The 15,909-nt window shown below is 42.2% G+C and overlaps 1 protein-coding gene and 1 long non-coding RNA gene across 3 annotated transcripts in view; one reads left to right on the top strand and one right to left on the bottom strand.

The window, feature by feature from the left end:
* Nucleotides 1-966: 966 nt before the first annotated feature.
* LOC309436316 lies at nt 967-13,155 on the bottom strand. Its single transcript, XR_014183324.1, has 3 exons — nt 13,138-13,155; nt 2,539-2,598; nt 967-1,039 (listed from the first exon to the last, which is right to left on the bottom strand). It is a non-coding gene; the product is annotated as an uncharacterized lncRNA (long non-coding RNA).
* A 1,169-nt stretch (nt 13,156-14,324) lies between these two features.
* ITGB8 (integrin subunit beta 8) overlaps nt 14,325-15,909 on the top strand; it is a 47,960-nt gene continuing 46,375 nt past the window's right edge. For both annotated transcript variants that reach the window (XM_082045423.1, XM_082045424.1), the window contains exon 1: nt 14,325-15,031. In XM_082045423.1, the coding sequence (XP_081901549.1) occupies nt 14,902-15,031 (130 nt within the window). In that variant the 5' untranslated portion in view covers nt 14,325-14,901. The remainder of the gene's footprint in view (nt 15,032-15,909) is intronic.

Below are 15,909 nucleotides of genomic sequence, written 5' to 3'. Positions count from 1 at the left end.
CCACAGTGAAAAACATGGGCATTCATCAACTCTGTGAAATATAAATTTAAAAAAGCAAGACAGTGAAGTACTGAAGGATGTTTTCTATGTCACATGAAGAAATAGGAGAATTAATATGCAAGTCAGGAATGAAACACTGAAATGTTGAGAAGAAAAAAACCCATCAGATTCATTTTAATAAATTAAAATGATCAGCAAGTGTTACACGCAGGTTTTTTTTAAAGCTGGTGGATAGATATTTCAATGAGATGTTATTAAAAGGCTAAAAGCCTCTTCCTGACAATATTTGGAGACTTGCCATCTAACAGCAAACAGTCATGGACAAATAAGTTCTTCTTTTCAAATCCAACACTGTCTCTAAGTGTGTGGAGACATCATAGGAAGCCCCTGGGAATACTGTCTGTGTTTTGGATCATATAACAACTAAATGACTTTTAACTGTGGTTGTACTGGAATCTATGTCATACTAGGGGTTATATGAGGATACATAGGATAAAAGTTAAACAGCTAGTGAACTGAACAAAACGAACCATATTACTATTTATCCATCTTTGATACTGTGTATATTTTGTATAGACTCATCTCATTCTAAATAAACACTACACTGTCCTCATGAAGGACACAGAGGCACGCTATGTTAGAATGGGTTATTTTCACAAATGTCTTTTCTATGTTAAAGAAGGTCAGGCCAGAGAAATATGTTTTGCACTTGAAAGAAAATATGGAAATATCTAAGGCATTTTAAAACATGTAGAAGGCAATTCCACTGCTCTTTTACATACATAAATTTTGTTTTTAAAAAGTAAGAAGAGTTTTACAGAGATGGAATAAGGGCACAATATGTCATACCATACATGTAGGACAGAGACAGCCATTCCCACTCACCAAAACAGTAAGCCAGAAGTTAAGGCGCCTCCCCAGAATTTGAAGCTTGTTAATCCAGGGAGTGCCTTAACTAATACATTAGCTTTTCCATCTTGAGTTGGAGAGCTTTTCCCCAGGACAATGTATCCAAGCCTATGAATTGTCAGAAAATGTTCTGGTTTCAAAAGAGGAAAAAAAATTACGGTTAAAATCTTTTTTGCTGGCTCTACAGACAATTATAACATTTACATTTCACAATAAATATAGATACACTCATTCCCATTAGAAAAAAATCCCTTACATGCACCCTTATACACACACACATATATTTTAAATGACATATGCAGAAAAAGACATAACAAAAAGTGTTAACAAAATAACCGAGTTACCTAAATATAAATTACATCCCTGCCAACATTCCCTGAAGTCTACATATTGCATTGAGCAGGCTACAGGTCATGCCTTTCTCCATGGCAGTCCTTCCTAAGCAGCTCTTCCTGAAAAGGCGTTCATGGAGATGTAGACGTAATTTGTGCTTTTTATATTTCATCTCCTCCTCTGTGGCTCTGGCCCTCCATTGTGTTTCTATTTAGAGAGCAAAAACACTTCTGCTTTAGTGTTTCTCTCTGTTTAATGCTGTTGTATAGCAGTCTATGGGTGTTGCCTAATTTGAAAGCCTTGGCCACTTAAAACGCGGCTGCAAGCAGCAGTTGCTAAGAAACTACAACTTAACTGCTTTCAAATACAGTTCTACTAAAGTGCAATTACCCACACCTGCTATTATTATTTATATGAGCTAATGTGTAATTCCTTCTTCACCACACTGGACACGTCCTCTCTTACCTCCCATTGCACTAAGCCCTGTCTTTCCAGCAACTTGTGAGATCATCTCATCTAGACAAACATTTTAAAACCACCCCTATATCCTGAATATTTCCCGGGCAGGGGAATGTGTCACAAAACTTAGTGTAGCTCAGCACAAGACAGAGCATAAATGCCCAGCAGGTCACTGTCACTTAGAAAACCACTATTACGAGGCAGAGCCTCCAATGAAATTTTACCTCTGGAGAGACTGAACAGCTGAATAGGAGGCGCATGGGCATTTTTATATTGAAGAAATCTTTTTGCAGTAATAAAATATTTAACTAAAAAGTAAGTGGACCATTTAGTAACTCTGCTTCTATTAAGTCAGCCTCTAATATTTTGTTATATGAACAAAATGCCAGTAATAAGCAATATACATTTGAGAGGAATGGGTGTCTTTTGAGTTGAAGACTTTTGTCTTAACCTTTCTTTATCATGTAAACATCTATTGGTGTCTCTTGAATAACGAAGGTACCTTTTATAGTATCTTGGCTGTATTCCACATCAGCTCAGACCATTGTGTTTACTAAGTAATTTCAACTATGTGAATTAGATGCCTTATTCTTTGCTTCCTGGAGATGAATGCAGACACCTTGTAGCCAATCAAGCAAGGACTTGAATAAGAGATCAGTTTTGAGCAGATCATGGGAGTGAACAATTAAAATGCAAAGAATTTGTAAAGCTTGATGCCTGGCCTTTTTATGCAACAGGAGGTGAACCAGCATGCAGCAACACAGGGTAGTAGGGGGATAACAACATTAAGAAAAGCATGGCACCTCTCCATAGGTGGGAAAAGTCAGGCTTACTTACCTCTTTGCTTCCACTCTGCTGGCACTCAGAGCTAACTAGACATAAACCAGTTAACGGCATCTGCAGAGAGGAAGATGTATCAGCCCCAGACCAGTTGTGTGTTCAAACAGCCCTAATCTTCTGGAGAGCCCTTTGCTTGTACCCAAAGATTCAGAAATACTGGAAATGGGGCTTACGTATGTCTCCCATCATTCACATAGGTTCACACACAATAGAGAATGTGAGAGAAAATAAGAGAAGGGGAGAAAACCCAAATCTTATCTAATAAATACCCACACATCCAGACAGACTTTCTATACTTCCAAGCTGTTTGAAAGAAAGTTATATTTTCTAGTGCAAATCTCAATGTAAACCCATCTTGTTAGTCATTGAATCACTAGTCATTTAAGTTAAACTACCTTATTTTTAACATCTGGTTTGTAATCAGAGTACAATTACTTGTCTCAATGCTGAGTTTGGATATCTGTTCTCCATGTATATAGGTTTCTGACACCATGATGTTGAAAAACTTCTGTGGCATAGTGAGACAATACATGCTGCATTAGACTGCAGAGGTAAACAATGAGATTTGTAGCTGCATGTCATTGTTAATTACACAAAGAAAAGCTTTGGGAATGGTACAGTAAACAGATGGTTATTTGTAAATCTCTTATTTTCTGGTTTTGACTCCTAAAACACGTAATACAAATGTGGTCATGTTTTCTTGCATGAAAATGACAGTAAGTTTTATATATATATATATATTTATATATATATATATATATATAAGAAAAAAGAAAAAAGAGTAAGTTCTATATCCAAACATGTCATTGTGCAGTTATTTGTAAAGACAAAGAGACAAAGAAGCACTTTCTTCCCTAAAAGAAAGTCTCTAGAGTCTACAGTTTCTTTCAAATAGTTTTATCTTCATTAACAAATATTTTGACATCTCTAGATCACTTAATAACATATCGTAATAATATATTCCAGCAGAACTTCAAAACATTTACTGCATAACTACAGCAAACTAACCTCATGATTTTGACAAGTCCTTTTTATGATTGAAAAAAAAAAAATCACAAAGCTCAGTTTCAAAGTGATATGGGGATAATAAGCCTGAAGGTATCATTTGAATGACCACCTTTGGAGACACATTGTCTCATGGCATGCCCCATATTGCCCAGGACACTTGCAGAGACACTGCAGTGCCAGGGCGGCACAGGGACCAGCAGCCCCTGCAGCCCTGCTGTGATGGGCCGTGGGGCAGAGGAGGTACATGCCAATGGACCACCAAGTGTTTCCAACCTCCAGTTCCAGACACACATTATAATTCACAATCTGAATGCAACACAAAAGCACTGGATTGATTGCCATTTTTTTTAACAGATTTATCAATAAGTGTAAGATGTTAGGCATTAGGTTGTGCCTTTAAGATTACTTTGAAGGAGACAGCGGGTGGCAGAAGGGCAACAGATTACAGAGAGAGTTCCCAGGTGCATTCCTATATATCCAGACATATCTAGCTCTTTAAAAATTGCTTCACCTGTGTGAAATTTCTTCAACTTTACTTTTGGATGGATTAGAAATTAATTCTTCTTGCTACCTGAAGCAGAGACCACACAACTAATAAATCTAGGGATTCAAACAGTAGCCCTTGGCTGCCACCTAAAGGTTTGATATACTCTTTTGGAGGAATACTATCAGACTCCATTCCTGTGTTTGGAATGGAAAAATGCTTGCCTACTATTGTTACAGACAGCCCCTACAGCCACTGTTGCTGAAAGAGATTAAAGGAGAAAAAAATGCTCTGGAATTTAAAAAAAAAAAAAAAAAAAAAACAACCTATTAGTCCAACAGTGCTCCAGAAAGAATGATTTCTTCTCTCTGCATATACTTTGGATTTGAAAGCCAAACTGAAAAATGGGGGAAAAAAAATGTATACATTACTTGGTTTTGGTATATAAGAAAGCCGGAAAAAAAGAAACAATATAAAAGAAAGCATAAACTACTCAACAATGGATTGCTCAAGAGCAAAAGGGGGTGGTGTGGCCAGCCACCATCTGGGTAACACAACAGGGACAGCAGGCAGGTTGTGCAGGTCTCATGCTCTCCACAGAGGAGAGATTTCTCTCTCTGGGCACTCTTCAGAAATTCATGCTACCTGAAAATAGTAGGAGCTCAGATGAGAAAGAAAACCCTAGCCACTGACTCCTTTTTGCACCAACAGACAGAATTCTGCCTCAACACTCTATCTAGCACTGTATCTAGATACCTCTGTCTGTAACTTTCATCAATTAATTCAAAATCATTCTTATACCCAGTGTCTGTACTAGATAGGCAATACTGACTTCTTTCACAGATAGTTTGAATCTACTACAAATTTTTCAATTGCAATGAACTACTAATTTTACATAATGAAATAACATGTTGGGAAGCCATTTTCAAATGTATCATCTGTGTATCTAGAATTCATAACATTATAAAATGAATGTCATGTTTTCATCCTTACATAAGTGGAACTTATCCAAACGTTTTGGTAGGCAATAGAACATAAAGTGAGGATCTGAATAAGGAGAAAGAGGGTTCTGAAGTGATGTGGCCATGTAGTATAAATGTAAAACTACCAGAGAATCAATCTACAGTTTGAAATGAAGTTGTACTCAACTTTTTAGTGTTAGAGTAATATTAATGCACATTCCTTTTATCATTTCTGTGATATATTTATCATGTATGTCTTACATCCTGGAACACAAACAGCAAACAAAAGAACAAATTAGGCAGGAGATATTTCAAGAGAAAAGAACAACTATACTTTCATAGGCTCAAAGAATTTCTGGGCAACAAAGAAGTATATTTCTTCTTATACATCCAACTCCATTTTGACCCCTAACAGGATCTGATCTGTTGTATTTTCAGTTTATCCTCTCCTACAGGAATTACACCTCTCATGTTCTTATAGGGAAGGGGACTGACCAACTGACAACAGTGCACTAACAAACAAACCAAGAGTCTACAGAGAACTAGCGGTTTCCACCCACACATGGGAAGAAGCTTAGTGACAGCATCATTTTGGCCCCAACTGCAAAAATGAAAACCCACAAGTAATCAGTAAATCCATAACTGTGCGTTTTCAAGCTATGATCATAGCGTATTTACAGTATTCCCTGGAAGACAGTTAATGGCTAAGAGCAAAAGATCTAGTCATTCTCTTCTGGTTTTTTGAGGGGACTATGTGTCTGTCTCCAGTGGAACACACAGTTATATTTGAGTTTATTACATTGATCATGCCTCTTGAGATCATAACCTTCCATGGCAGTTACCATGATGACGGTTTGTGCATAGGTAAGGTGCATGTCACTGTATTTGTATTTGTACTGCTTATGGTGACAGCTGTTCTCTCTTTTACTTCAGTTTTAAACCTGTATTTTCCTGTTGAGCATCATGAAATTTTAGTTTAATTTGATATAATGTAATCCTTATTGGTTTCAGAGTCAGCCAGGACACATCTTCTTCAAATTAATATTTTGTGTTTCATTTTCTTCCAAGGTCAAGTCATACAGTTTTTTTAATTACCTATAGAAGTGTGGACACTTAGAAGACTGATAGAATTTAAATCAAGAAAGAATTATAATGATCATCTTTTTTGACATTCTGTGTTGTGCAGGCTATATATACAACTTCACCTAGCAATTTCTCCGTTAACCCTAACACTTTTGTTTGACCTATAGTCTGTCTCTTATACAACTGTTTGGTCTTGAATTAAAGACCATGCATGATGGTAAATGGTGCCAAAGAAGATGTTTAATTAGAAACATTTTTCTTCAAACACAGTTAGGCTTACTAAATTGTTTTATAACCTCTATTTCCCCTCACCTTCCAGTGTTCATTAGTGTGTCATGTCACACAAGGATTATTTGCTGTTAAAGTATCATTAACCAGGTCCTAAAGGAACAAATTACTAGTTTGGCTGTAACTTAATTATGTAAAACATTTTCCATTTGAGATTAAAAGCCTGGCAAATCTTAAAGTAGCTGTGTACTCTAATCAAATATATGCTAACAGTGTGACCTTAATTTTGGTCCTTAGTTTATACCGACTCTTCAAATACTGTTGAACAATTCAATTACTTCTAGACTGCGTCAATTTGGGCTAGAAGTACTTGTCCCTAACAAAGGGGTATCTGTCCATTAGCAACACATGGATCCCATAGTCCCTCTCTTGTGCCTTATCCTGACTTCAGCAACAATCGGTACCAGATGCTTCAGCAAAGGTAGAAATCATCTTCAAAGGACCACATCACTATATGGCTGCAGGGAAAATTTCTCTGCGGCCCCAGACATTGACTGGTTCTTGTTCTGAAGTATGAAAGCTTACCTCTGTTATGTACTTCTATCCTGGCTAGTGTAAAGGCACATAAAATGCATATAAATACCTTATCTATCTCTAAATCCTACAAAGTTCTCATCTGAAGCCAATGAATTCCACAGTTTAATTATATATTATTTTAAAAAGAGTCTTAGCTTTAACAGAGCATGAAGGAAAAACAGTAAAACCAATAACTATAGCTCTACTGGATCCTGGAATTGGACAAGGGAAGATTTATTGATATGAATTAAAAAAAATCAGAAGTAGGGATCTCTTTCAGAAGAAGGGATGAATTTGTGTGAGGTGCTGCCCAAACATACATGCTCCTATGCCAAAGTGATAACAATCTAAGGATAAGCAGGATGTGAGAGGTGAGGAGACATATATACAGACACATATTTGAAACAATTACAAAAATCAGTAAGTAATGGGCTTTTAAATTATTTCTGAATGTCCCCATCTGCCTCCATTCTTTCCCAATTTCACTATTAAATATTTCTTGATTTATTTTAGATGTCACGTTAGCAGTGAGTCTTGAGCAACAATCCCGTGAGAGAGGGGATGGGATATGCAGATAAATACCCCACAGAGAGCATCCTGGCTGTAATGTGCATACCACATTTCAAGGCTTGGGACAAGAACAGATGAAATCCTATCAGAAAGGCTGAAAACCTTTGATAATTCTGGAAAAATACACCATCCCTGTCCCTGTTCCCCATCCCTCTCAGTTCCCCCCTCTGCCACACACATACACACGGAGTTTGCCTGTGGGATTTTTCCACTCGATGACCACTGTGCAATGTACCAGATTGAGCAGCTTAACTATGGACATGAACAATGATTTGTACTTATCCATCACCCAGTTACAAACTTCTGCATTGTAACTGTAGGATACATTTGACCCTGATCTATAGAGGCCCTGTTGTGCTAAAAATAAACTTTAATTTCTGTTAAACAACACTAGTGCTGTTTTTAAACCACAACTTAACTTTCCCTTTCAACCTCTAACACTTAATTTCCTCAATAGTTTCTCAGGAGGAACTTCAATCTTTCAGAAGTCCCAAGAAATATTTCCTGCTATTTGTCCACTAAATTCTACCTTTTTTCTACCATTTCCTTGTAAAACATTACATAGGAAATCTCTGGGGAATACGAATGAGCTAATGGTGACAGGAGTTTACCTGGGAATTTTCTCTAAAAACTTTACACAGTGTTGTCAGGCCTGCTGTATTATTATGGAATATTTAATCTCCGCCTTTGGTAACTCAATATCTTAGATCCGGGTGATAAAGAAAGGATGAAATCACCATGGAAAGAGGATGAGGGAGAAATTGCAGTGCTGCTTGAGAGAGACCTTGGGACTCCATTAGAGAAGTGAAAGAAGCAGAGAGGGTGGAGATGAGGAAAGCAAGAGGCCTGTGAAGCATCTGAGGATCCATCCAAAGTGACTGGAAAGAAAAAAAAAAAAAAAAACAAAGAACAAAACATGAGAACAGTAAAAAAGTAATTTTAATGCGGTGGAGGAGGGAAACAGAATGGGAGTAATAGTCCTCAAAGAAAAAGAAGAGAAAAAACTAAATTTTGAGGAAGAAGAAAATGAAACAACACAAGGTGTAACAGTCACTTGATTGGCACCTAAGCTGGCTCTCAGCACTAAGTGTAGATTACATACCTTTTTCAAGTACCAGAGAGAAAGGTAGGAGACAGGCAACAAGAACAGAAGAAAATGGGTGGAGGCAAAAGGAAAACACATGGAGTGCCAGCGTAATGTGGATAGTTTCAGCTTGCAATAATACAAAAATAGTCTAATAGAAGTATGTGACTGTTGCTGAACTTCACAGTGCTGTTTGTGTCAAAAACTATCATTTGAAATGTATATATTCAGAAGAGTTCAGAAGTCTTATAATCTGTGGATCTACACCTATATCTATCAAGAGGAAACCTGGCCTTCACCCATCCTCCATGGAGCTGGAAAACCACACAGTTAGCATCAAAATTATAATGGTTTGGGGTGGGCTGCAGTCATCCATTAATATAAAACTACGTAAAATTACATGCTCTTCATTTTCTGTTAGACAATGAAGGAAAACAGGAAAATGGCACAAAGATGAGTAACATGGAGTCTGATCTTCAGGCAAAAGTCCCACCAAAATTAGATTAATGAAATAACTTACCCAGCTTACTGCCCTTCTAACCTATTCCTTCCAGAAATCAAGCTGCAGTATCTGTAAATGTTTTATTTAATATCAGCAAAATAATAATGACAGCATTTAGAAGAACCCTGGGTAAGTTTTATACTTTAAAGACAAGCCATAGGGGAGCTCTTCTGTCTGAAATCAGAAAGGCCGTCATAGCACACCACATGTTTATCTATCAAAAGGAAGAAAACACTTCTATCTGAAATACCAGTTCCGTCACATAAAAAAGCATTGTGGAAGTACCAAAAAATCTTAGCTTAGTGGTGTTCTTTAAAACGTTGCATGTGGCAACAATTAAAATGTTCTTCTTTTGGAACAGGTCTGTTCAAATGAATATACTGCTTTTTTTTTTTTTTTTCAGTAAATACTTCCAGAAAGAGATTGAGCATTTCACTAAACAATCCTAAGCTTTGACCACTTGTTACAATACATGTTTTTATGCTTTTGAGCATCTTTGTTGGACTATAATGATAATTTCTTCTGCTTGCTCATTTCTAGAAAAATCATCCTACTCTTTCTTAAACAGAGGACAAGGCCACCTTCACCGAGGCCCCTCTCAGTGCTAATTTACAGATCAGCTGTCTATACTGCAGAGGTACTAGAAAATTAGTTTCTGCACATAGATTGAAGCACTGAGTTTGACCTAGTAAACCCTAAACAGACTTTTACCTTTTCACCCAAGAAGGCTGATATTTTACCTTTTCACCCAAGAAGCCACTGCTGTCTCTGCCTCAAATGGTGTAAGATGAGATCACAACCTCATTCTGACTCTTTCAGTTGAGAGTCCGTCTGAATTGCAACTTTTTTCCTCATGGTGTGAAATATCTCAGGTTTATTGTCCTATAACACACACTTCTTCAGTGGGCTTCTAGCAAGCACTGAAGCACACAAGATCAAGATCTGGAATTTCTAGAGGACTACATACTCTCTTTTTAATATACAAGTTCTAGAATGCAATGGGTTATATAAGAAAGGAAGATAAGTGTACTGTTGGGGTTTTGCAAGTAATTCTGTACAGAAAACTAAAAGGAGGGAACATTGCTGACACTTAGACCAGAAAAAGCTTCATCTTATATTTAAACCTCTACAAATAAATGGTGAATAAGAAGAACAGTTAGACACAATATACACAAATGTCACTAGGCTGGAATGTATGGACAATAGGAGGTGTTATTCCACCTGTCTTTGCATAACATTGACCAAACTGTTAGAGTCAAGAGGGTAAATTCAAAAAGATAATCCTTCAGATTTTCCCAGGTTGTTTCGTGTAGGCCTCTGGAGCCACTGAAGTTGCAAACCCAAGTAAGATTTGTAACCCCACATGAAAATGTCCTTGTGAAATCAATGGAAGCCTTCATAGAATCATAGAATGTTCTAAGTTGGAAAGGACCCACAAGGATCATCAAGTCCAACTCCATGAAAAACTCTAGGGTATTGATCAGTTTGGATTATTGTTTTTCCTTAAAATGCACCATTTTCTCTTTGTGCTGTATGCATCGGGAAGTTCAGTACCCTGTGGTAACTAAGGTAGGCATTAATGAAAAAAAAAAAAGAAAAATACTATTTTGGGGAACAAATGTTCCATTTTGAAAGTTGATGTTACTAGTTCTCACAGTGAGAACTGAGCCTAGAAATGAGAAACAAAGTATATAGTTTGACTATCTCATACAGAAATGCATCACAACTTTTTCAAAATTACAAAATTCCATTTTGCTAAAAATTTTGTATATGGTATTGGGCAGATGGAATTTTATATAGAATTTTACTGGATACAAAAAACAGTGCATTGTTCATAGTCTACACTACTGGGGGAGAGGCCTATGACCATTGGCAATCTGTTTCTTGGGAACGGCTATTGAATTTGAATTGTTCCCTTATTTTAAATTTATCAGTTATAAAAGATTTGCAAAATACACTGAATTATTTATATGAAACAGACACAGTCTAGATTCAAATATTGTGTAAAAAAATAACCCAAGCTATAGCAAATACAATTGTATCTGACAGAGAAGCATGTGACCCTTTTTTTTAGTTACATAACAAAGAAACACAATTCGCATGTCAGTGGAATCAAGTGAAGTCACCAAATCCAAAGTAATTACTGTACTCCAGCAAGATTTTACACTATTAAAATAGGGAAGTTGGAGGAAATTGCAATTAATTTAAGTACACAAAAATGCTTCCTATGGGGATTTTAATCCTCTCTAAGATGCCATGATAATATAAGAAATCAAGTGACAAGCTAATAAACACATAAAACATATTTTAAAAGTTTTGATATTAGAAGTTGTAAAACACCATCACTCTTCCCTTTGTAGTCTTGGTTTGGACTCTCCCCCATGAAATGGCACATGAAAGATTGTTGGAAATGTTCAACCAAAAAAGGAACATGGTTTTTGTAAGAAATGTTTTGGGTTTTTTGATGAGCATTCATTGCAGATGCAACATTTTCAAAACTGTTTCCTCAAAAGAGAGCCCATTCGCTAACACTATGATAGGCACTTATACTTTCTTTGCAATAAAGCAAATGTAAATACTGGAAAGAAACCACAGGTGTAAAACTTCAAGAAATTTGGTTTACATGTAACATGAGAACAGAGAATTACATACTTTCTACCATAAAAATTCATAGAATAACTTGGGTTGGAAAAAGCCCCCCAAGACCCACCCAGCTCTCTGCTCAAAATAGGTCCAATCAGACCTGACTGCTCAGGGACTCTGCTGCTGAGTTTCAAATATCTCCAAGGATGGAGATTCCACAAGCACATTACTTCAAGCATTCATAGCACTGTGGATAGGACAACAGACTGAGACTTAAACCCAGTTCTAGTGGTCTTACACTCCTTGTTACAAGTGTCTCTGATTATTCAGCATCTCCATTTGTAAAAATTTAATTATTATTCAAGTCTCCTGCATAATGTTGAGATGAGACCGCATATTTTACATAAACTAGCAGAATACTTTGAACAATTATAGTGTCTTTAACTGATAGAGGCCTCAACTATTGGCACTTTCAGCTCTTGACTTCTTTGTTACTGCTGTTACTGGGGACTTACTATTCAGGGTGCATAGTTCTCACCAAGTCTGACATCCTTTTCATTGTGTTCATGGTATTTAAATTAATGACTAGAGTATGTTCATTCTGGTTACCTTATTCTGAGATTTTATAGGAAAATCATCCTTTTTTTCCCCCCATATTAGTCAGTAGGTATTGTCTTTCTGCCCAGAATGCCAAATCCTTGGACATCATTCTGATCAGGAGTAGCGTGTGTTAAGACACTGTTTCCTATTTGTATGGTGAACAGTTCATGCTCAGGAATTCAAAAGATAATTAATGCTGTTGAGAACAGAGCCATTTTCTTTGTGATGCTTACGATAATTCAAGTTCTGATCTGATTTGGAGATTCATACAGAATGTACCCATATGAAGTATTAGCTGTATTCTTCCTCCATCGGCACTACTTAGACTATGCAGGTGAAAATCCCAAAGTAGAGAGATCTCCATTTCAGCGACTTTTGCTTCCACTGGGATTTTGTTCAAATGTACTTAACTGAATTTCTTTATGTCTCATCCTGAACCCTTTTTTCCAGCTACATTTGAATCACCATGAATTTGCAACTTCATAACCCAGGAGTTAAGACACAGTGTCTAGTAGGAGTAAACTGAGTTTAGTTCACCTGTCACGAGTGTACCTCATTTCAAAGTATAGTGCCCAGCTGAGCTCTCAGGGGACATGCAGCTCACCACTTAACATAGTTTGAAACCATGACCTCTGAAATCATAGAGCTTTCAAGTTAAGAGTGCCACAATATTTGAAGTCACGTGAATGCCACCCTTTTTTTTACCATCACTGCATATGGCTTTCTCACATCCCATAGCTCCATTTGGGTGTTGGCCACCTGAGGACTGACACTGAAACATCTGAAATGGGGGATTTTTCCAAGATGAAGCAGGAAGATGATACCGTGCTTTAAAACTCATGTGAGTATAGGACTGCTCCCTTGCCATCTCTTCCTCAGTGACCTTGAACAACCCCTTATGAGTTTAGTTTCTGACCTTTCACGTGCAGATGATAAACCATCCTTATGTCAGCTCCGAGAGGCTTAGCACATGATCTGAAAACAAAGCAGTTTCATTTGTAAAGACTGTGAAACAGCACAGTATTTACACTGCCTGCACTTGCATGATTTATGAACATCATACCCTACGCAGGCAAACTTGGAGGCTGCGTTGAGATACTATTTTGGGATCCTGTGTTCACTGACATCTGTTCCGTAGTGACCGAAATGATGACACAGCGATAGCTGTCGCTGGCTCTGTGCCCAGCCCAGAGGCCCCGAGGCCGGCACACCTACCGCCGCGGTGGGGCCCATAAGCCGGTGTGACAGGACGAGGTGCCCAGGTGCCTTTCACCTGCTGGGAAAACGCCACCCACCGCCTCCTGTGGGAGCGGAGCCCGGGGGAAAAGCAATAAAATGAACGACAGGAGAGCCGGGGAGCGGAGCGGGGCTGGGCGGGCAGGAGAACGCACCTAGCCCCGGCGGGGCTTTCCTGGCCCGCACGGCGAGGTACTTTCCGCTCAGCCCAGGGCACGGTTAACCTTTGCGTTACACCCACTTGACCCGGAGGGGTGGAAACTCCGAGCAGAAATTACTCGGGGAGGGTGATAGGCGCGATGAAAGGGGGGTGAGGTATTTTTAGGTAACATGAAGTAATCGACAGCGGCAGGGGGGCACGGGGTGCGCTGTGAGAAGGCGGTTTGACGGCCCGCACCAGGGGCCGGGCGCGCTGCTGGCAGCAGGCGGAGGGACGCCACGAGCGGGGACTGGGCTGTCTCTGAGGTCGGGGACAGCGACCGGGGAACGGGGAGGAGGCGGGGGCGAGGGTCGCACGAGCGCCCGGTAGCGGCCACCGGTTTCACACGGAGGGAGAGCCAGAACGGCCGGCTGGGCGGGGAGCTGCTGACAGGACCGTCCCCCGCCGCGCGGGGCCGAGGGGCGGCGGGGGCGGGCGGCGCAGCGCCGTGCCCGCGGCCTTCGCCCGCCTCCCCGCGGCGAGGTCAGCTGCGGCGCGAACAATGGGTGCTGCGAGCGGCCGCTGAACAAAGAGGCGCGGGCGGGCGCAGTGACTTCATCGCGGGGGCCGGCACCGCCCCCGCCCGCCCCCGTCCGCGGAACCTGCCCCGCTGCCGTCTCTTAGCAACCGGGGGGACCCGCGGGCCTGGCGCGCACCGACTGCCGCGGGGCCCGACGGCTCTGCGGGCCTGGGCGGCGGCGCGGGCCGCGCTCCCGTGCTCCCCTCCACCCCAGCCCCGCGACGTGGAGAGGTGGCCCCAACGGCAGCTTGGGCGGGCGGCGGGCAGCGCCCACCTGGCGGTGCGCGACGGGGGCGGGCGGGGGGCGGCAGCCGGGGAAGGCGGGGACCGCCGCCGGGCGGTTGTTCCCCTGAGGGAGGTGCGGAACCGCCGCCGCTCCCCGCGCCGTGCCAAGTGCCTCCCCTCGGCCGGGCGGCGGGGCGCCCCTTGAGCGCCGGGCTGGAGGCGGAGGAGGGAGCAACTCTCCGCGCTTGGCCGGGGCCCCGCCGCCACCGCTGCCGCCGGGCAGCCGCCTCTCGCGGGGCACGGAGGCGCAGCGGGCGCTGCCCCTGAGATGCGGCGTCCCGCGCCCGCCCCGCTGCCGCCGGCCGCCCTACCTGTGCCGGGCCCGCCGCCGCCCCTCCCCCGGCCCCGCCGCCGCCCCCGCGGGGGCCGGGACTGAGCGCGCCGCGGCGCCGAGACGCGGCCCCGAGGAGAGGGCGAGGGAGCGGTGCCGGCCGCGGCGCATGATGTGGGTGCCGCTGCTGGCGTGCCTCACCGCGGGGATCATCTCCGTGCCCAAGTGCCAGCGCGGCCCCGGACCCCTCCTGGGGGCGGCCCGGCTGCTGGCGGCCGTGCCGGGACTCTGCCAGCGCCGTAAGTTGCCGAGCCCCGCGGGCTACTCGCCGTGCCCTTGGCTGGTTGGGGCTGTGGTGGTTGGGTTTGGTTTTCGCACGGGGGCCGTGCGTGGGCGGAGGGCATGACCAGGCTCGGCGGCTACTCTGGGGCACAGCCCTGACAGCCGGGGCGGCCCGGCACCGCGGGCACACGGTCGCCCGGCCGGCCCGGCGGAGCTGGCGGGCGGTGGGTACCTGAGGGGAGGGCGGCTGGCCCTTGCCCAAACTTCGCACTGCTTGAGCGCCATTAGTGCGAGCTCGTGTTCTAATTGTCCATCCCGGGGGCATCCAGCTTTGACAGAGCCGTGACAGCTCTCCGGGGGTATGGGGAGCCCACGGGGAGTGTCGCGTTCCAGCGTGCTGCGGGTCTTGAAGTGCCCGATCACTCCCTGCAAGCCTCCGAGGAACAGCTCACAGACCCCTCGGGGGATCACAAGCTGCGGATGGACAGTTCTTAAGGATGAATACACTCGTTTTTACATCCTTTATATGGCATTAAGTGGCAGAGTTAAAAATGGGTAGAGTTACGAGAAGATTTTACCTTGGGGCGCGGTGTATCCTGACACAGTACTGGTGGTGGCCAGGGCTCTGGTAAATGTGGGTAAACTCAAATCGTGGAAGGGCTTCCAAAACCCCTGGGCATCAGGTTTGATGCATGCAAGCTGAGAGGACTCTGCAAATGTTCCCTAGATCGTTACAGCAGTTGATCAGACAGAGCTATCAGGTTAGTCAAGTGTTTTGTAAAGGATCTTAATTTCAACTAGTAGTCAGAAAAGCAGATCAAGTTGTCAATCACTTTTCCTTTTTTTTTTTTTTCTTTTCCCCTTGTGGAGTGATTGCATATCCCAAGTTTAAGCC

The sequence above is a fragment of the Streptopelia decaocto genome (assembly GCF_964273445.1).
Source record: "Streptopelia decaocto genome assembly, chromosome: 2".
Lineage (NCBI taxonomy): Eukaryota > Metazoa > Chordata > Aves > Columbiformes > Columbidae > Streptopelia > Streptopelia decaocto.
The sequence above is the reverse complement of the archived record's forward strand: the minus strand, read 5'-3'. Positions and strand labels throughout refer to the sequence as shown.